The following is a 21,227-nucleotide window of genomic DNA, read 5'->3' as shown; positions in this document are numbered from 1 at the left end:
ACCGGCCCCCACTTATTTTGAGGCTGTGCCCTCTAGTTCTGGTTTCTCTTCTAAGTGGAAAGAATCTTTCTACCTCTACCCTATCCAGCCCCTTCATTATCTTATATGTCACTATAAGATCACCCCTCAGCCTTCTAAACTCCAACGAGTACAGACCCAATCTGTTCACTCTCTCCTCATAAGCTACACCCCTCATCTCCAGTATCAACCTGGTGAACCTTCTCTGCACTCCCTCCAAGGCCAATATATCCTTTCGCAAATAAGGGGACCAAAACTGCGCACAGTACTCTAGTTGCGGCCTCACCAGTGCCTTGTATAGTTGCAGCAAGACCTCCCTGCTTTTATATTCTGTCCCCCTCGCAATAAAGGCCAACATTCCATTCACCTTCTTGATCACCTACTGCACCTGCAGACTGAGTTTTTGCGATTCGTGCACAAGGAACCCCAGGTCCCTCTGCACAGTAGCATGATGTAACTTTTCTCCATTTAAATAATATTCCAATTTACTATTATTTCTTCCAAAGTGGATAACCTCACATTTGCCAACGTTATATTCCATCTGCCAGATCCTCGCCCACTCACTCAGCCTATCCAAATCTCTTTGCAGACTTTCCGCGTCTTCCACGCAATTCGCTTTCCCACTCATCTTCGTGTCATCAGCAAACTTTGATACCCTACACTCAGTCCCCTCCTCCAGATCATCTATGTAAATGGTAAACAGTTGAGGCCTCAGCACCGATCCCTGCGGCACGCCACTGGTCACCAACTGCCAACCAGAAAAGCACCCATTTATTCCAACTCTCTGCTTCCTGTTAGATAGCCAATCCCCAATCCACGCCAACACCTTACCCCCAACTCCGTGTACCCCAATCTTCTGCAGCAACCTTTTGTGAGGCATCTTATCGAATGCCTTCTGTAAGATATCAGATAAGATGCACATGCAACCCTTTTCTTCTTCACTTGTAATCTTTGGTCGAATTGGAAAAACATAACAGGTTTCAGAAGTATACTTGTCCTTAACCTCTTGAGATTCCCAGAGATTGTCAAGAAATAATTAGATTTATATAGTGCCTTTCACATCCTCAGCACATCTCAAAATACTTTACAGCCAATGATGTACTGTTTGTCATGTAAGAAATGTGACAGACACACACACACTCACAGTGCCACAAAACAGCAGTGTGAAAATAGTCAGATAATCTATACTTTGTGAGGTTGACTGAGGTATAAATGTTGGCCAGGATACCAGGGATATTGCCCTGCTCTTCTTTAAAATAATATTGTTGGATCTTTTACCTGACGGTGCAGATTTGGCCTTGTCAATTTAATGTCTCATCCAATTGGCAGTACCTCCTCATGTGCAGCATTCCCTTTTGCACTCAAGTTTCAGGAGTGAGCTGTCAACCCAAAACCTAATGACTCTGAGGCAAGAATGCTATCACTGTATCATAATTGACATCAGTTGTTACTCTTCATATGTGAGGAGCTGGTAGCTCCTAACTATGTCATGGTTATGGTTGTCTCTGGAACTGCAGTTCCATCTGACTGGTTTACTGTACCTGCATAATATATCTTCTATTGTCACACCAAATGACAGCATTGGCAGTGGCAGGGCTCTGCTGGAGTTGGAGTCTGAGGCAGTTTAAGGTGAGCAGCATTCACCTTGAACTGCTGCACTCCAAATGATAAAGGTATTTCCTTAATGCTGTTAGAGAGTAAATGGGATTTTGACCCAGCAACATTACACCGTTACAGCTTCCCTGATTAATCACAGACTCCACATCCATTGCTCCTGAGACAAGTCTACATACACCCACCATAGTTTCTGAAGGTAACAGGAGCTAGGTACTATCCTTTCAAATTGTAATCTAACGATGTAGTCTTTATCTCTATTATTCCCTATTCTCTTCTTCCAAATTAAGAAAGTTAACCAGTGTATCAAAGAGTAAAGTCTCAAAAGAGTTGGTTATCTCTTATTTCTGTTGTAAAGATTGAAAAAATTGTCTTGAGATCTGAATGACATAATTGCTACCACAATACAATGATACAGTTTATTCATAGTGGAAACTTCTGATGCTGGGCAAAATTGGACTTCCTATTGTAAGTGGAATGAGGCCATTTATGGAGTACAGCAGAGATTGAAATCTAGGCCTCAACATCCAAATTGTGTATTAGAAATTACAATTTCTTAATTAAAAACTAGAATGCCTTTTTCAAAAACCAAAACATTGAACTGTAAAGAGATCCATTGTGATAACGTTGGAGAATACATTTCATCAGAGTGTAAAATAGTTAGGATCATGGATTCATAGGAAGGAGCAAAACTTACTATGCTGCATGTTTTAAAAAAATATTATTATAGCTGAGAATGCTGTCATGTTGTGCGGATATGGGGGGAATCTTATCGGCTTTCTTGCTGGTCGATAGGTGTAGTGAGTCAGTAAGATCAGACAAGAGGCAAAAATCAGGTTCACAACCGTTTTTTGCCTCTCGCGATCTTACTGACACTGAATTGGCAGCGAAATTGGTTTTGTACCCATTTTTCAGGATGGCAGCCGGTGACTAGTGGTGTGCCTCAGGGGTTGGCGCTAGAACCACAACTTTTCACAATATACATTAACGATTTGGAAGAAGGAATTGAAGGCACTGTGGCTAAGTTTGCAGATGATAGAAAGATATGTAGAGGGACAGGTAGTATTGAGGAAGCACAGGGTCTGCAGAAGGACTTGGACAGGTTAGGAGAGTGGGCAAAGAAGTGGCAGATGGAATACAATGTGGAAAAGTGTGAGGTTATGCACTTTGGAAGGAGGAATGGAGGCATAGACTATTTTTTAAATGGGGAAATGCTCAGGAAATCAGAAACACAAAGGGACTTGGGAGTCCTTGTTCAAGATTCTCTTAAGATTAATGTGCAAGTTAAGTCGACAGGAAGGCAAATGCAATGTTAGCATTCATGTCAAGAGGGCTAAAATACAAGAGCAGGGATGCACTTCTGAGGCTGTATAAATCTCTGGTCAGACCCCATTTGGAGTATTGTGAGCAGTTTTGGGCCCTGTATCCAAGGAAGGATGTGCTGGCCTTGGAAAGGGCACCAGCTTTCGGAACAGGCTGTTCCTTCGTCAGGTGGGTGGGAGTTCTGAACTCCCACCCACCTGATAAAGGAACAGCCTGTTCCGAAAGCTAGTGGCTTTTGCTACCAAATAAACCAGTTGGACTTTAACCTGGTGTTGTTAGACTTCTTACTGTGTTTACCCCAGTCCAATGCCGGCATCTCCACATCTTGGAAAGGGTCCAGAGGAGGTTCACAAGAATGATCCCTGGAATGAAGAGCTTGTCGTGTGAGGAACAATTGAGGACTCTGGGTCTGTACTCGGAGTTTGGAGGATGAGGGGGGATCTTATTGAAACATACAGGATACTGCGAGGCCTGGATAGAGTGGACGTGGAGAGGATGTTTCCACGAGTAGGAAAAACTACAACCAGAGGGCACAACCTCTGTGGAGCTCTTTGCCACGAAGGCTGTGGAGGCTGTGTCTTTAGGCAGAGATAGACAGGTTCTTGATTAATAAGGGGATCAGGGGTTATGGGGAAAAGGCAGGAGAATGGGGATGAGTAAAATATCAGCCATGATTGAATGTTGGAGCAGATTCGATGGGCCAAGTGGCCTAATTCTGCTCCTATGTCTTATGGTCTAATAAAAGGAGCGAGGCTGATTTCAATATTCAGAACCTAATTTAAATCTCATTAGCGAGAAGCAGACCGTACCAGTTGAGGTCCACACCAGCGAGGATCATGTATGGTCCCCACCAATAGGGACCAGATGTAATGGCCTTGCTTGTGAGATCAGAGGCCATTGAAGCCCCCCTCAGGTGGTCGGGGGCAGGGGCAGACAGTGCCCCTTGGGCAGTGCCAAAGGTGTGGGGCTTGAGGGGTGCGGGGCTTGAGGGGGTGGGGCCTGAAGGAGGGAAGGGCCTTGACAGGGAAGGCAGGGGAAAACTCCATAGGGGGGGAAGGGAAGGGGAATTTTGCGGGGGGGGGGTGATGATGTCCGGGTCGGCGATCAGCAGGAGGAGGGCATGTCCAGGGCGGCGATCAGCAGGTCCCGATATCCATGGGGTGGGGGAGGAGTGGGGAGAGTGACAGGAGATCTCCCAGTACACCGTGCACACTGTGTTTATGCAGTGCACTGGGAGATCAGGATGCCTGAGCAACGATGCCCCGAGAGCTCAGCAGCCGGCTTCACCAGCAACTTCGGCTTGCCCACCCACTACTGGCGAGAATCGCATCCTGGCACTTTTTTTGACTAATTGCGATAAGATTGTATTTTTCAACTTGTCGAAAAAACTGGTCTGAAACTCTCCCGTTTTCTCACTCGTTCAACACTTAGAGGCTGGGATTCTCCGGCCATTCATGCCAACGGGATTCCCTGATCCCATCGGCAGCACACCCCTGCCCTCCTGGTCTGACAGATACTGGGTAAAGCTTCTGCTAGATTCATCCGAAATTTGACAAAACAGCACAAAAACATCCCCCTGGAAGATGGTCCTCACCCTCAAAACTGGCCACACCTCATAGCGCGGGACACAAAAAAATATAGAGAGGTACCTTTTAAAAATTAAGCAATATTTAATTTACTGAGAGACTGGCAATCATACACCAATGAAACTAACAAACGAATCATTTAAATTTTTCAGATCACTTTCCGTTTTTTAAATTTGTTCTCAATTGGTGGATGAGACACTTTAGTAAAACACTTTATTTTTTGTGACAAATCTATTTTCGCCCAAATTAATAAAATTGTGCCAGGTCACCGCTCTTAGATATGTGAATAGAAATTTTTTTAATGCAAGAGACAGAAAAGCAATAACATTCTCAAATCCTGTGTGACTCTTTGGGTTCATGAAGAATTTTACATTTCTGAAAATGCAAATACATTTGAGTGGAAACTTAAACCAGAACTTCATTTTGGAAAAGTACCAGAATTTTAAGTGGGATTTGCAACTGGGTTGCCGATTTTGCCTAAAGCAGAAACTCAAGCCCACTGTCTATATAGTCAGGTCAGGAAGCAGTGAATGGAGGCTTATTTGTTCACATGTTTGAAGGTTTGACTCTAATGTGAAGATTATGTTGAGGCTCAGGGCTACCTGTCATTACAACTTAATTTCCTCAGATGAGTGTTTGTGCTAGTTCCACAGTCACCTGTCAGCTTTCTACTCTTCTTCAAAGGACCTATTACGTCCATGCGAACCACTTCAATTCTATAAGTTTCAAGATACTTGTAGAAAAAGATAGAAGTAGTCCCACAGTGAAAGTACTAAACTGGGGGAAGGTTAACTACGACAGTATTAGGCAGGAGCCAGGAAATGTAGACTAGGGGTGGCTGTTTGAGAGTAAATACACATCTGATATGTGGGAGTCTTTTACAAGTCAGTTGTTAACAGTTCAGGAGAAGTATGTCCCTATAAAAATGAAGGATAAAGATGGCAAGATTTGGGAACCCAGGATGACAAGAGAGATTGTGGGCTTCGTGAAAAAGAAGAAGGAGGCATTCATAAATTTCAGGAAATCGAAAATGGATAAGGCTTTTAAGGAATACAAAGAGAGCAGGAAAGATCTTAAACAGGGACTTAGGAGTGCAAAAAGGGACCATGAAATGTCCTTGGCAGACGGAACTAAGGAGGATCCCAAGCCTTTTTATGTGTATATAAGGAGAAAGAGGGTGGCTAAGGAAAGGGTAGGTCCACTCAAGGACAGTGGAGGGGATTTGGGTGTGGAGCCAGATGAGGTGGATGAGGTCCTTAATGAGTACTTTGCATCAGTATTCACAAAGAAGAAGGATGGTGAGTGTAGAAAGGAGGATGTTGACATTCTAGAGCATGTTGATATAAAAAGGGAGGAGGTGTTGGAGGTTTTGAAAAACATTAAGGTGGACAAGTCCCCAGGGCCAGTTAGGATCGATCCCAGAATACTGAGGGAGGCGAGGGAAGAAATTGCTGAGGCCTTGGCCAAAATCTTTGTATCCTCTTTAGCCACAGGCAAGGTACCAGAGGATTGGAGAGTAGCTACCATTGTTTCTCTGTTTAAGAAGGGCAGGAGAGACAATCCAGGAAATTACAGGCCTTTGAGCCTTACATCAGTGGTGGGGAAATTATTGGAGAAGATTCTTAGGGACAGGATGTACTCACATCTGGAAGAGAAGAGGCTTATTAACAATGGGCAGCATGGTTTTGTGAAGGGGAGGTCGTGTCTCACAAACTTGATTGTGTTCTTTGAGGAAGTGACAAAAAAAATTGCCCAGGGCAGGGCTGTGGACGTTGTATACATAGATGTTAGTAAAGCCTTCGATAAGGTTCCGCATTGCAGGTTGATACAGAAGGTGGAGACATGTGTGATCCAAGGTGAGCTAGTAAGATGAATACAAAACTGGCTTGGGCATAGAAAGCAGAGAGTAGCAGTGGAAGGATACTTTTCTAACTGGAAGCCTGTGACAAGCTGTGTTCCACAAGGATCAATGCTGGGGCCTCTATTGTTTGCAATATATATAAGTGATTTGGAGGAAAATGTAGATGGTCTGATTAGTAAATTTGCAGGTGACACAAAAATTGGGGGAATAATGAACAGTGAGGAAGATTGTCAGAGGATACAGCAGGATATAAATCGGTTGGAGACCTGGGCCGAAAGATGGCAGATGGAATTTAACCCGGACAGATGTGAGGTGATGTGATTTGGAAGGTAAGAGAAGGAAATTATAGATAATTGGTAGAGCCCTTAGAAATATTAGCATACAGAGGGATGTAGGCATGCAGATCCATAGTTCTCTGAGATGGCAACTCAGGTGGAAAGGTGGCCAAGAAGGTGTATGGCATGCTGGCCTTCATCGTTCGGGGCGTTGAGTATAGGAATTGGAAAATCATGTTTCAGTTGTATTAGACTTTGGTTAGGCTGCATTTGGAGTACTGTGTACAATTCTGCTCGCCACAATACCGGGAGGATGTTGATCCTTGGAAAGGGTGCAGAAGAGATTTACCAGGATGTTGCCTGGTTTGGAGGATATGGACTACGAAGAAAGGTTGAACAAATTTGGATTGTTTTCATTGGAGTGTCGGAGGATGAGAGGGGCTGTGATAAAAGTTTACAAGATTATGACAGGCTTGGATAGTGTGGATAGTCAGAGTCTTTTTCCCAGGGTCAAAGGGTCAATTACTCGGGAGCCTAGGTTGAAAGTGAGAGGGGGAAGTTTAAAAGAGATGTAAGGGGCAAGTTTTTCACACAGAGGGTGGTGAATACCTGGAATGTGCTGCCAGAGGAGGTGGTGGAAGCAGATTCTATTACAACAAGAGACACCTGGATAGATACATGAATAGGCAGGGAGTACAGAATCAGTGCTGTACTGTTCTTTGTTCTTTAGCCTGTTTCCCATCAGAAAATCAGTTTGACTGGAGCAATCCCCCCATACTCCATGGAAGATTATGACTAGAACTTTCCTAGCCCATAAGATGCAGCTTGGCGATGGGGCCAGGGGCTAAAGTATTGGGTGGAAGGGAGGGGTTAGCTTGCCCATAGCCCTACCTCTGATGTCGGCATTCTATCTGTAATTGCGATGATGGTGGATATCTGTCTTTCCCAGAGATAATTTGAGACCTTTAAGTGGCCAATTAAGGGTCTCTTCTTTCCTGTTAGTATTTTACTGTTGGCCGTGGGTCATCTGCCTCATGGGGAGAAACCCTTTGCAGGTTTGGTGGTGTGGGCGCAGGCAAAGCCCTCTCAGTTGGGCACATTGTGCCACATGAAGAACCCCCCCTCAGTGACAATGGCCACTCCTGTAGTAACAACTCCTTGCCCTCACCAACCGCTCACAATCCATCACTGACGCCAAACCCTAACCCCACTTACCTTATTCCGAGGGCCACATCCATGCTGCTTCTCTAGGCATGGTAGCATAGTGGTTAGCATTGCTGCCTCACAGCGCCAGGGACCCGGGTTTGATTCCCGGCTTGGGTCACTGTCTGTGTGGAGTTTGCATGTTCTCCCTGTGTCTGCGTGGGTTTCCTCCGGGTGCTCCGGTTTCCTCCCACATTCTGGAAGACGTGCCGGTTAGGTGCATTGACCCGAACAGGCGCCGAAGTGTGGCGACTAGGGGAATTTCACAGTAACTTCATTGCAGTGTTAATGTAAGCCTTACTTGTGACTAATAGATAAATAAGATAAACAGATGCAGTTACAGTAGTGACCGTTGCTCCTGTTGGCACTGCTGAGACTGATGAGCTGCTGCTCCTCTAATTATTCAACAAGCTGAGCCATTCAACCAGTTTCCGTTACAAGCGCTCTTGATTTATAACATAAGTTGTCTAAGGTCCACTGTTTGTTGTACAAATAAATTTGAACTCTGCTGGCATTAAATGCAGAGTTAAGGTGCTGCTGCTCCTCTAATTAGCCATGGATCCCAGAAACAGCTGAACCTTTGGCCCTGACCTAAGTCAGCTCCACTCTGTATAACTTCAACCATCGTCTTCAAGTTCTGCAATGTGCCTTCAACACAAAATCATCCCTGATCTAAGCGAGGCTGCTCATAACTGAGCTAAAATCCAATATAAAATACAGCATAAAGATAAGACTTCAGTCACCAGAGAACTATAAAATTACAAGGAATCAACTACTTTTAATATTGCCAAATAAGAATATGACAGCAAATCATTTGTTTTATGTATTTCTAGCCAGTGGTATCACTGAAGTATGTACTAACCAGATAAAATGTAACGGTTAAAACCTATTTCATTGTCACAACATAAGACCAGAATATATTTATGATCATGATTTCAAAATTGGAAAATATTTATCCCTGGAGGTTTCTCTGGTTTTTACGACTGTGTTCTCTCAAGATTTGATAAGAAAATATGGTAATTTGAAACATAACGAATATGGCAATGAAAGGGGATGATCAAGAAATTAGTCAGACACAGAGGGCTGAGTTTTGTTGGAATGTAGAAGTGCATTTCAGTGCACAACTGATGTTTTATGGATAAAGTATGATTTTCCTATGCATTTCCAATCCTGCACCATTTTCCTGTGGCTATTTCCATCACCATTACCTGTAAACATCGCTTATTTTAATTCTTTGGGCAAGATTTTCCTTTTGAAAGCCTATTTTGCAAGTCAAAGCATTACAGTGCGGCTTACAAATTGCACCCCTGATTGCCCAGGATTCTTGTCTTTTCCCATAGGGTTAGGCTTCACAGTGCAGATTGCACTGCATTGACAACCTGACCTCCAGCAGTCTGTTCTCATAGAGATCAGTGCAGGGATGTAAATGCTTTGCAGCCTGATATCAGTGATACGAGTACTGTGGAGGCTGCAGATACTGTGCTGTCTCAGGAAGATGGTGTGCCTGCATTCGTTTCACACCATCATTCAATGTGCACACTCAGGTGCCACCAAGTCAACTCATCATTCTCACCCAGGGTCACTGATCTCGGAGACAGTATATCCCAACAGCTGTGCAGGCAAGTAGGCCTGACTTGACTCTTCCCCTTTTGAAGGGTGTGGTCTTACAGAAGGACATGGACACAGGAAAAAGAATGAATGAAAGTGTTGGATAGGTTGGGGAGCCTTATCAGTGTGGCGCGGTTTAGTATCAACATTTGAGCAGCTCCAGGAAAAGAGATGCACGCAAAGGACAAATAAAACACAAGAGAAAAAAACATTCACTGGTATTCTACCGCCCCGCCCACCAAGGAATCGGAGGGAGCAAGGGGCAGACAATGGAAATGTCCGTTGACCTCGGGATTTTGTGGTCCCGGGTCGAGTGAGGCCATAAAATCCCGCCCACTGACTCTGCTGATTCCCTACTTCCATATTTCAATTCCTGATGATAACCCATGTGGCCAAGGCATAAAGTGAAAATCCACCTCACTGTGTCTTCTATGAATTCTTACTTCCCTAATAATAACACATATTGAGTTAACAATGTCACAATGATTTTTGATTCAAATCGATAAAACTGAAGTGCGAAAGCTAAATCACGCATGCTGAATATTATTGGATTAAAAATATAAACTTCATAACTAGTAATCAAGAGTTGATTGATTCAAAGACTCTTTGTGCAAAGGGACGGTCTGATCACCTATCCTAAAATATTAATTCAGTGCCAAAAAATGAATTGGACTTAAAATAAAATGTTTTGCACCGCTGGGCCCCAACTATAACTCTTATGATCATCTTACATGTTTAAATAATGGTAATTATTAGCAGTTCTTTTAAAAAAAGGTGAATTGCTTATTAAGAAATTTTAGAATTTTTTTGAAGCATTTTTATTTAAAGGGCAGAATCCATGAATTAGAGTGGATTGTTTCATTTATTAGTGGAAACCTGTTAATTGCGAGTGCATCTCTATAGCTGGAGATGTCATTTCCAACTGATTATATAATGCAAACTCTGTTTACCTCCACACTGGCACAGAATGTGCAGTATTGCTAATTGCACACATTATGTAGAAAATTCTGGAAATACTCAAGCATCTGTGGAGAGAGAGAGAGTTAATGTTAAACTTTCAACAGAACTGGGAAAGGTTAAAACTATGATAGCCTAGATCTTCCGGTTTCTGGATCATTGGAGACTTGGATGTACAACCCAATAAATGCATTGGGAAGTCATGGAAGTCCCACCACGCTAACTCCGGGGGATTTACCTGAGAAGTTTGAATTTCCAATGAATAATCCCCCTGCTCGCTGAGACCCTCTGAATCTCCAACTCTGTTCTGCATTACTCAGCTGAATAGTGACCCAGGAAATATTAGACAGGAAAATCCTAGTCTAACTTCTGGGTAACTATACAACTGATTTCTCCCCCCCACCGCCAACTTAATCACCAACATTGATCCTCCCACTCAACTGCACAGCTATTCTGAATCCTTAACTCACCCCTGCGATCCTACACACCTGCAAGCTTGCCAACTCACCCACCTGCCCCCTATCCACCTATAGCCCACTACCCTACCCGAATACCACTTAAAAACTTACCTCACTGCAATGATGCACTTTCACATACATCATTAGACACAGAAAAGGTATTGATTAACAAGAAAAATCATACAGCAGTACAACAGCCCTCATGTAGAAATCATAGAATCATAGAAACCCTACAGTACAGAAAGAGGCCATTCGGCCCATCGAGTCTGCACCGACCACAATCCCACCCAGGCCCTACTCCCATATCCCTACATATTTACCCAACTAATCCCTCTAACCTACACATCTCAGGACACTAAGGGGCAATTTTTAGCATGGCCAATTAACCTAACCCGCACATCTTTGGACTGTGGGAGGAAACCGGAGCACCCGGAGGAAACCCACGCAGACAATGTGCAAACTCCACACAGACAGTGACCCAAGCTGGGAATCGAACCCAGGTCCCTGGAGCTGTGAAGCAGCAGTGCTAACCACTGTGCTACCGTGCCTTAGCAGTTCACACGACTGCCCTATCAGCCCATACAGCTGCCCTAGTCCTTTGCATGTCTTCTGCCTAAAAGGGGACTCCACCCCCTGGGGTGATTATGCACGTTTGCCCCAATTAATCCCCCAAACTAGGTGACCCTCTTCTGCTATGTTACCCTTAAAGGGACTGTCACCACATCTCTCCCTCTTTAATTCCTTTATATAATCTTCAGTAGCTAAGTTACTCAGTCCTAAACTCTAACTAAACATTGTACACACGAGTTGGACAATTATAAATCGAGTCTTTGATGGGTTTTTCTGTTTCTTGTGGAGCAGTGTAATTCTGTAGATGCTTGAGATAAACAGGAACTGTAATAATGGATATTTCTTCTGGCACATGCAGTTCATTACTACTTGTTTCCAAGGAGACATCAGTTATGTCTATAACGGGTCGATCAGGTACTTCAGTGTTTACAGGTTTGAAAGCATTTCTTAATTGCAACACTGACTACTGGAGCATCTCTCCACTCCTCAAGTGGTCCACATATTTATGAACAAGCCGTCCTTCCATGTCCAATGGGTACGACAGGAGTCAGGTCTCACAGACAATCCAAATTGACCCTCTACCGAAGTTTCATATTATGACACCACATCCGACTATGTACTTAATACATAATATTGTTGTGATGGTAATGGCTCATTGATGAGATTTTGAGGCTTGTGTGTTTAAATATAAAGACCGACAAACTACCACCAGTCACACTAGGGTTTCCCATCCTGCTGCAGTGAACGGAAATTTGGCTGGGCGTCAAATTCTTCGACCTCGCTGCAGCGGGAACATGGCATGAATGGCCGGTAAGATTGCACCCAAACACTTTTATTAGTAGGCTTTAACTATGTACAGTTGCAAATATAGTCTTGCATGGAGCTGTGCCATGCAGGCTCACTGCTTACCAAGTTCTGTGCTATACTGTTCTCTGACTATGTGACTATATACATCACTCTGTGGGCAGCACATGGTTAACATGGAACTCTCCAGTCCCATGTTAACCCTTGCTCTGCTGAGCACCATACATTATAATGCAAGCAGACATACATCATTACAAGATAACAAAGTCTTATAGAGATTTGAGTCATAGAGGTTTACAGCATGGAAACAGGCCCTTCGGCCCAACTTGAGCATGCTGCCCTTTCTTTTTTAAAACCCCTAAGTTAATCCCAATTGCCCGCATTTGGCCCATATCCCTCTATACCCATCGTACCCATGTAACTATCTAAATGCTTTCTAAAAGACAAAATTGTACCCGCCTCTACTACTACCTCTGGTAGCTTGTTCCAGACACTCAGCACCCTCTGTGTGAAAAAATTGCCCCTCTGGACACTTTTGTATCTCTCCCCTCTCACCTTAAACCTATGCCCTCCAGTTTTGGACTCCCCTACCTTTGGGAAAAGATATTGACTATCTAGCTGATCTGTGCCCCTCATTATTTTATAGACCTCTATAAGGTCACCCCTCAACCTCCTACATTCCAGAGAAAAAAGTCCCAGTCTATCCAGCCTCTCCTTATAACTCAATCCATCAAATCCCGGTAGCATCCTAGTAAATCTTTTCTGCACTCTTTCTAGTTTAACAATATCCTTTCTATAATAGGGTGACCAGAATTGCACACAGTATTCCAAGTGTGGCCTTACCAATGTCTTGTACATCTTCAACAAGACGTCCCAACTCCTGTATTCAACGTTCTGACCGATGAAACCAAGCATGCCGAATGCCTTCTTCACAACTCTGTCCACCTGTGACTCCACTTTCAAGGAGCTATGAACATGTACCCCGAGATCTCTTTGTTCTGTAACTCTCCCCAATGTCCTACCGTTAACTGAGTAAGTCCTGCCCTGGTTCAATCTGCCAAAATGCATCACCTCGCATTTGTCTAAATTAAACTCCATCTCCCATTTGTCAGCCCACTGGCCCAATTGATCAAGATCCTGTTGCAATTGGAGATAACTTCCTTCACTGTCCACTATGCCACTAATCTTAGTGTCATCTGCAAACTTACTAACCATGCCTCCTATATTCTTATCCAAATCATTAATATAAATGACAAATAACAGTGGACCCAGCACTGATCCCTGAGGCATGCCACTGATCACAAGCCTCCAGTTTGAAAAACAACTACCCTCTGGCTTCTGTCAAGAAGCCAATTTTGTATCCATTTAGATAACTCACCCTGGATCCCGTGAGATTTAACCTTATGCAACAACCTACCATGCGGTACCTTGTCAAAGGCCTTTTTGTAGACAACATCAACTGCACTGCCCTCACCAAGGGTAACCTTCTTGGTTACCCCTTCAAAAATCTCAATCAAATTTGTGAGACATGATTTTCCACTCACAAAGGTATGCTGACTGTCCCTAATCAGCCCTTGCATCTCTAAATGCCTGTAGATCCTGTCCCTCAAAATGCCTTCCAACAATTTACCCACCACAGATGTGAGGCTCTCTGGCCTGTAGTTCCCAGGCTTTTCCCTGCAGCCCTTTTTAAACAAAGGCTCAACATTTGCCACTCTCCAATCTTCAGGCACCTCACCCCTGCCTATCGATGATTCAAATATTGTTGTTTTGTGATTCTTCTTATTCTGCATGGGGATCGATGGGGACAGAAGGGAGGCCAGCTATAGGAGCGGGCTGCGGGGATCGGGACTGCTGGGGGGGGTTAATCTGTTTTGGGGGGGCTAGAGATCGGCACGGGCTGTGGGGGGTGCCTGCCGGGTTGGGGGGGGGGGGTGGTGGGGGGGATCTGCTGGAGAGGGGGTGGGGGGATTGTCACTGCTGGAAGGGGTGCTGGAGATCGGGGCCGTCCGGGATGGAGGGGGGGTCAAAGCTGGCTCAGGAATGGTTGTGGGGGGCCATGATTGGGCTGTGGAGGGGTTGGGGGGCAGCACTGTGGGGGTCCTGGGCTGGCTAGTGATTGAGCTGGCCAGCAAATGGGAAGACTGACAGTTCGGGGCCACTGCGAATGCGCAGAGGCCCACTGATTTCAACCTCTCCACCATGAATAGGCTCCGCCCCCTGAAATTTAATGATAATCATGCTGGTGACCTCTGCATTGTGCAGAGTGTGAGGGATTCTAGTGTGAACTCCCACTGAAAAAAACAGCGTGATTTACTCCAGTTTTCCTGCAAATTTGACACTTCGATCTTTTTGGGGAGAATTCCACCCATAGAATCCCTACAATGCAGTCTGCACTAAGTCTCCGACAGTGCTTCTTACCGAAGGCCCAACCCTCTCCCAGCCCAAACCCCTAACCCCACACAAATTATGCCGCTAATCCCCCTAACCTACAAATCATTGGACACTAATAGCCAGTTTACCATGGTCAATTCACCTAACCTTCACATCCTTGGACTCTGGAAGGAAACCAAAGCACCAGAAGGTCACCTACGCAGACACAAGGAGAATGTGCAAACTCCACACAGTCACCCGAGGGTGGAATCGAACCCAGGTCCCTGGCGATATGAGGCAGCAGTGCTAACCACTGTGCCACTGTGCCGCCAGACTCCAATTAAAAAAGGATACTCACTGGAATCAGGTCAGAGGCAATGTCATCATAATTTTATCCTCGATGCCAGATGGAATAATGCACTTTCCCAAACTTCATTAGAAACAAAAAGGATATTTATTAATAAGAAAAACCGAACAGCTGTACAGCAGTCCACATGGCTGCCCTAGCAGCCCACACAGCTGCTTTTCTCACAAATCTGTTGTGTGGCACTGCATTAAATGTCTTCTGGAAATCTTCACACATCTCATCCTTCCCCCTTACGCATTAACTCCACCCACCTACCCACTCCACTACCCTACTAACCATTCACTCATTCATCCACTCATTCATTCACCCATTCACTAATATTCACATCAGGCATTTCAAGCAGAATTTTCCTGTCCCACCCACCACGGGAATTGTAGCGAGCAGGACTGGACCATACAAAGATCCATTGACTTTGAGCAGGATTTTCCAGTCTTGGGGCGAGCGCAGCTGGAAAATCCCACCCCTAAACTTACTTTATGACAGGTAGTGCTGTAAACAAACATGGGGATGTCTTCTGTGCTGATCCTCTTAACATCTCCCTGCATTGTTTCCTGCGTTGAAGGAATTATTCTGCATCCGGAATCAAAAACCCGGCCTTCACCAATTCCAAATCTGATCAGAAGACTTAGCCCATTAGGCTTTAAGCAAGTGACATGGGGACTGGAAAAAGAACAAAGGGTGGAAGACAAGACAGACTAATGACAAAGGACTTCAAGGAAAAGCCAAAGGGAGTGGTAATGGGACAAGTAAAGAAACGAAGATATATCTAGAGGAGGTGTGAATGGCAGGACAGTGAACATCTGTCACCTGAAAACAAAGACAAGAGCAAAAGGCAGAAAAGCAAAAGGAAACAAAGTGGGGGAGAGGTTTTGGCCTGAAATTGTTGAACTCGGTATTAAGTCTGAAAGGTTCTCAAATGCCGAATTGAAAGATGCCGTACTGTTCCTTGAACTTACATTGAATTTTATTGAAACTGCACTCAGTCAAGGACAAAAGAGGTCTGAGTTAGAGCAAAGTGGAGAATTAAAATATGGGCAATCAAAGAACAAAAGAACAAAGAACAAATAAAATTACAGCACAGGAACAGGCCCTTTGGCCCTCCAAGCCTGCATCGACCATGCTGCCCGACTGAACTAAAACCCCCTACCCTTCCCGGGACCATATCCCTCTATTCCCATCCCATTCATGTATTTGTCAAGATGCCCCTTAAAAGTCACTACCGTATATGCTTCATATACCGGTAACAAGTTCCAGGCACCCACTACTCTCTGTGTAAAAAATCTGCCTCGGACATCTCCTTTAAACCCTGCCCCTCGCACCTTGAACCTGTGTCCCCGAGTAATTGACTCTTCCACCCTGTGAAAAAGCTCCTGACTATCCACTCTGTCCATGCCTCTCATAATCTTGGAGACTTCTATCAGGTCGCCCCTCAACCTCCGTTGTTCCAGTGAGAACAAACCAAGTTTCTCCAACCTCTCGGGGGCCGGGGGTCGGGGGGCAGGGAATTCATATGGTGTTCGTGGAAGTGGAAATGAATAGGGTTGGGAAGCATTTTCCGATCAGGGCCAGTGTGATCTCCTGGACTCGTTTCGATCGCCTCAGGGGGTCGGAGAGGAATTTCCCAGATTTTTTTTCCCCATATTGGCCCTGGGGTTTTCACTCTGGGTTTCGCCTCTCCCTGGAGATCACATGGTCTGGAATGGGGAGGTGGGGGTGAGTTAATAGGTTGTGATGGTGAGATAATAGGTTGTGATGAACAAAGCATCGTAGCTGTGAGGGACAGCTCGGTGGATAGGATATTAATATGTAGATAGGCTGGAAAATTGGGCGGGGATCCTGGATTCAGGATACAATCCTGGACCGGGGAGCGGCGCGGGCTTGGAGGGCCGAAGGGCCTGTTCCTGTGCTGTATTGTTCTTTGTTCTTTGTTCTTTGTTCTCTCCTCATAGCTAATGCCAGGCAACATCCTGGTAAATCTTTTCTGTACCCTCTCCAAAGCCTCCACATCCTTCTGGTAGTGTTGCGACCAGAATTGAACACTATATTCCAAGTGTGGCCTAACTACGGTTTTATAAAGCTACAACATGACTTGCCAATTTTTAAACCCAATGCCCCGGCCGATGAAGGCAAGCATGCCATGTGCCTTTTTGACTACCTTCTCCACCTGCATTGCCACTTTCAGTGACCTGCGTACCTGTACACCCAGATCTCTTTGCCTATCGATACACTTAAGGGTTCTGCAATTTACTGTATATTTCCTATCTGTGTTAGACCTTCCAAAATGCATTACCTCACATTTGTCTGGATTAAGGTCCATCTGCCATCCCTCCACCCAAATCTCCAACTGATCTATATCCTGTTGTATCTTCTCTTGGTCCTCATCGCTATCCGCAAATCCACGAACCTTTGTGTCGTCCGCAAACTTACTAATCAAACCAGTTACATTTTCCTCCAAATCATTTATATAAATTACAAACAGAAGCTCATGGCCATGCTAGTACATTGAATGGAGGTATTCCACAAAACAGTCGCTCAATCTGCATTTGATGTCCCCAGTCCCAGTGTTATGCTGACTGCATTGTGAGCAGCAAATGTAGTATTTAAAATTGGAAGAGATACATGTAAATTGCTTTTCCTAGAAGGTGCGTATGGGATCTTGGACAGGGAAGAGAGAGCAGGTAAAAGGGCATCCCTTATGCTTTCATGGAAAGATACCATATGGGAAGGGGAGGAGGTATTAGGGGCAGTTAAGAAGTTGACCAAGATGTCTTTGGAATAACTTATATGCATGGTTTGTTTGAAAAGCCCAATTTAGAAGTAAGCAGAGATACTGAGGTGTACATCCCTTCTGCTCTTCCAATACTGCACTTCTCCTCCCTGTTCATTCCTTGGATTCCACCATTGGTGGCTGCTCCTTCAAACACCATGCTCCTGCAATTTGGAACTCTCTGCCACCTTCTCAAAGCCCTTATCATTACCAATTCCTATGGTTCCTGTAGCAATAGCCTCTCCATTTCCCTTCACTATCTCAAGGTCCATCACCACTGCTTCCTCGTCTTGTACAGTCCTGCATGTTTCTCCTTCTGTAGCTCAATGTCAAAAATGTTTTCACCGATGCCGCTCTCATTACATCACTTTAAAAATTTTCCTGTTACGTGCAGTGCATACATGTAAGCTACAGTAAATGAATGAATAATATTTGCTTCAGTCTGTGAAAACTTTCTAATATCTACCGGTTCAAAGAGATATGATAACATTCTGTGAGATTTGCCCTCTGTCCAAACAAATCATTGCATGTCAGGCAAAGCAATTGAATAGTTGTTGACACTGGATATTCACAACCATTAAAAAAGGTTCACTTTGTAAAGGAACAGAGGGCAGATGGCACTCAGAGAATGACTTAAGAGAGTTAATGCTTTCAGGACAATGGTAGGTAAACACTGGGGGATGATATAAAAAGGGGAAGAGAAAGTGTTTTATAAGTAAGTTTATTTCATTTGTCTTGAAGATAGTAAATATATCATATTGTGTGCTATAGAATAAACACTTAATAAAAGACCATATAAGATATTACACCAAAGTGCAAGTAATAACTAATGTAGTTAATTTACGTTTGTGTGAATTTACCAAATGCATTGCCTGACTAATCATTTTGGCTGATTAAATTCACTGATGTTGGTTATCCAACAGGAAACCATGAAGATAAGCTTATGTAGTTTATTCAAAGCAACTGAAAGGTTCTGTCATCTGTTTTATTTGTAGGTCTGGTCATCTGAAGCCGATTGTGAAACCAAAAGCCTAATTTTAATTCTGAGTGAAGAAGCAAAGTAAGTGAGACTGGAGCCTCCAAATCCTAATCGACCTCCCATCCAGTTAATGGATGTTTGGGAGGTTCACTTGGATGAAAATACAGATCGTAAATTCTACATTAACACGGTCACAAAAGAGAAGACATGGAAACCACCAAGACTCTTTCTGGGAGTGAGAGACATGAAGGTAAATCAAAAGTTTCTGAAGGAAAAAGAATTATGGGAGGCAGGGGTGTCATGGTATTGTTTCTGTACTAATAATCCAGAGTCCCAGGCTAATACTCTGGGGACCAGGATTTGAATCCCGCCATGGCAGATGGTGAAATTTGAATTCAATAGAAATTTGGAATTAAAAGTATAATGATGACCATGGAACCATTGTCGATTGTTATAAAAACCCATCTGGTTCAGTGATGTCATTTAGGGAAGGAAATCTGCCTCCCTTGCCTGGTCTGGCCCAAATGTAACTTCAGACTCACAGCAATGTAGTTAACTCTTAAATTCCATCAGGGATGGGCAATAAATGCTGGCCCAGCCAACAGTGCCGTGAATGAATAAGAAAAAGGCAGTTGTGTGATCTTTATTGACTCATTAAGTCCCCCTCCAAATCACTCACCATCCTGACTTGGAAATATATCACCGTTCCTTCACAGTCGCTGGGCCAAAATCCTGGAATTCCCTCCCTAATGGCATTGTGGGTCAACCCACAGTGCATGGACTGCAGCGATTCAAGAAGGCAGCTCAGCACCACCTTCCCGAGGGCAACTTGGGATGGGCAATAAATGCTGGCCAGCCAGCGACGCCCATGTCCCACAAAATAATTTTTAAAAATTCAGTGTCGGGTTTCTGCAATATGACAAATGACATAGATCTTGAAGTTCCATTAATTATGCTGCAGATGCATTAACATGTTCAGAAATGTCTATGTCCAGAATTTTGGAAACAAATAATCAATTTCAAGCATGTTTACATGTTAATTAAGGATAACACAATTCTCAAAATGAAAAATAATTGACTGTCGTGTGTTTAGAATTGCTTCTGTTCCGAACGAATTGGCAGTGATAATACCAAAGCAAAATACTGGATGCTGGAATTTTGAAATAAAACAGAAAATGCTGAAAATACTCAACAAGTCTGGCAGCATCTATGGCAAGTGAAGCAAAGTTAATGTTTCAGTCCGATGACCTTTTCTCTGAACTGGAAGATTTGGAGATATTAAGGTTTTAAATAAGTACAGAGATAAGGAAAAGGAGAGTCCGAATAAAACAAAAGTGAAGGTCGTTAACAGGGTTGAAGGCGGGAGACACAAAAGGGATGATGGAGGAAGGCAAAAGGAGATGGTAATTGGAGGAGAAACTAGGGATTGCACTTTCAAACTGAATGTGGATGTTACACAAAGTGGTCATCTTTCTGTTTCTGGTCTCCCTAATAGAGAGGAGAGTGCATTGTGTGCAATGAATACAATATACTTTACAAGTAAATTGCTGTTTTACCTGGAAGGAGTGGTTGAGTTGTTAGATAGTAGGAGTAGGTAAAAGAGCAAGCATTGCATCTTTTGTACTTGTGTGGGAAAGTGCTGGGGATGGGGAGGAGAATGGAGTAGTGTGTTCCAGAGAGAATGGTCCTTTTTTAGAATACTAAGGGGAGCAGAAGAGAAGATACTGCTAATGTCATTATGTTGTCATATCACATCTCAAAGATTTAAAGTGGATTTTACTTGTGCAGTTAATTGTCTCAAAAACTCAATGAATCACAACTGAACAGATAAGGAACTACCAATGAAGAATGTGCAATATTTAAACAATTTTACAGATAAACATCCTGAAGCAATAACAAGTAGTCTTCAATTTATTTCAGAATGACCTTGTAAACAATACTTCCGTATGTCAAATGAGTGGGAGAGATTAGATTTCTGCTCTGATCCAGGTAGACTTTATAGCCTTAAATAAATATGTTACATGAAACATATCTTCACCTTAGCAATAGCTATCAATCCTTAAGTCTGTCCCTTTATGATAAAATGGTAAGTGCTAGCAAGATGTAAACAGTTCCATATTTCCAATGCAATGTGTTGATTGTTATATAGCTTTATGCTGTGGGGGAAGTCAAATAATGGCATTACAAAAAGTATATTAGATAAATTATCATAAGCAATGAGGATCTGATAGCTTTGTTGGGAAAACATCGGAACCTGATGAAGCCAATGAAATGAAAATCGAACTGAAGAGACAGCATGACAAACTTTAAAAGCATCCCATAAGTACATTTTACTGAAGCTTATCTAATATTACCCTAATGTTATTTGAAGTTTCTAAGGAAGAACACCAAGGACAGAAATGCAGGAATAAGGAAATTCTGACTGTCACTAATCCTGCCCAAATTCCAAGGATGGGGTTACTTA

At 43.6% G+C, this 21,227-nt stretch overlaps 1 protein-coding gene across 1 annotated transcript in view; it reads left to right on the top strand.

The window, feature by feature from the left end:
- Positions 1-21,227, top strand: part of arhgap15 (Rho GTPase activating protein 15) — a 730,777-nt gene that overhangs the window by 36,835 nt on the left and 672,715 nt on the right. Inside the window, exon 2 of the mRNA XM_078228014.1 lies at positions 18,780-19,013. Coding sequence (XP_078084140.1) covers positions 18,894-19,013 — 120 coding nt within the window. The 5' untranslated portion in view covers positions 18,780-18,893. The remainder of the gene's footprint in view (positions 1-18,779; positions 19,014-21,227) is intronic.

This window comes from Mustelus asterias, chromosome 14, assembly GCF_964213995.1.
Source record: "Mustelus asterias chromosome 14, sMusAst1.hap1.1, whole genome shotgun sequence".
NCBI lineage: Eukaryota > Metazoa > Chordata > Chondrichthyes > Carcharhiniformes > Triakidae > Mustelus > Mustelus asterias.
The sequence above is the reverse complement of the archived record's forward strand: the minus strand, read 5'-3'. Positions and strand labels throughout refer to the sequence as shown.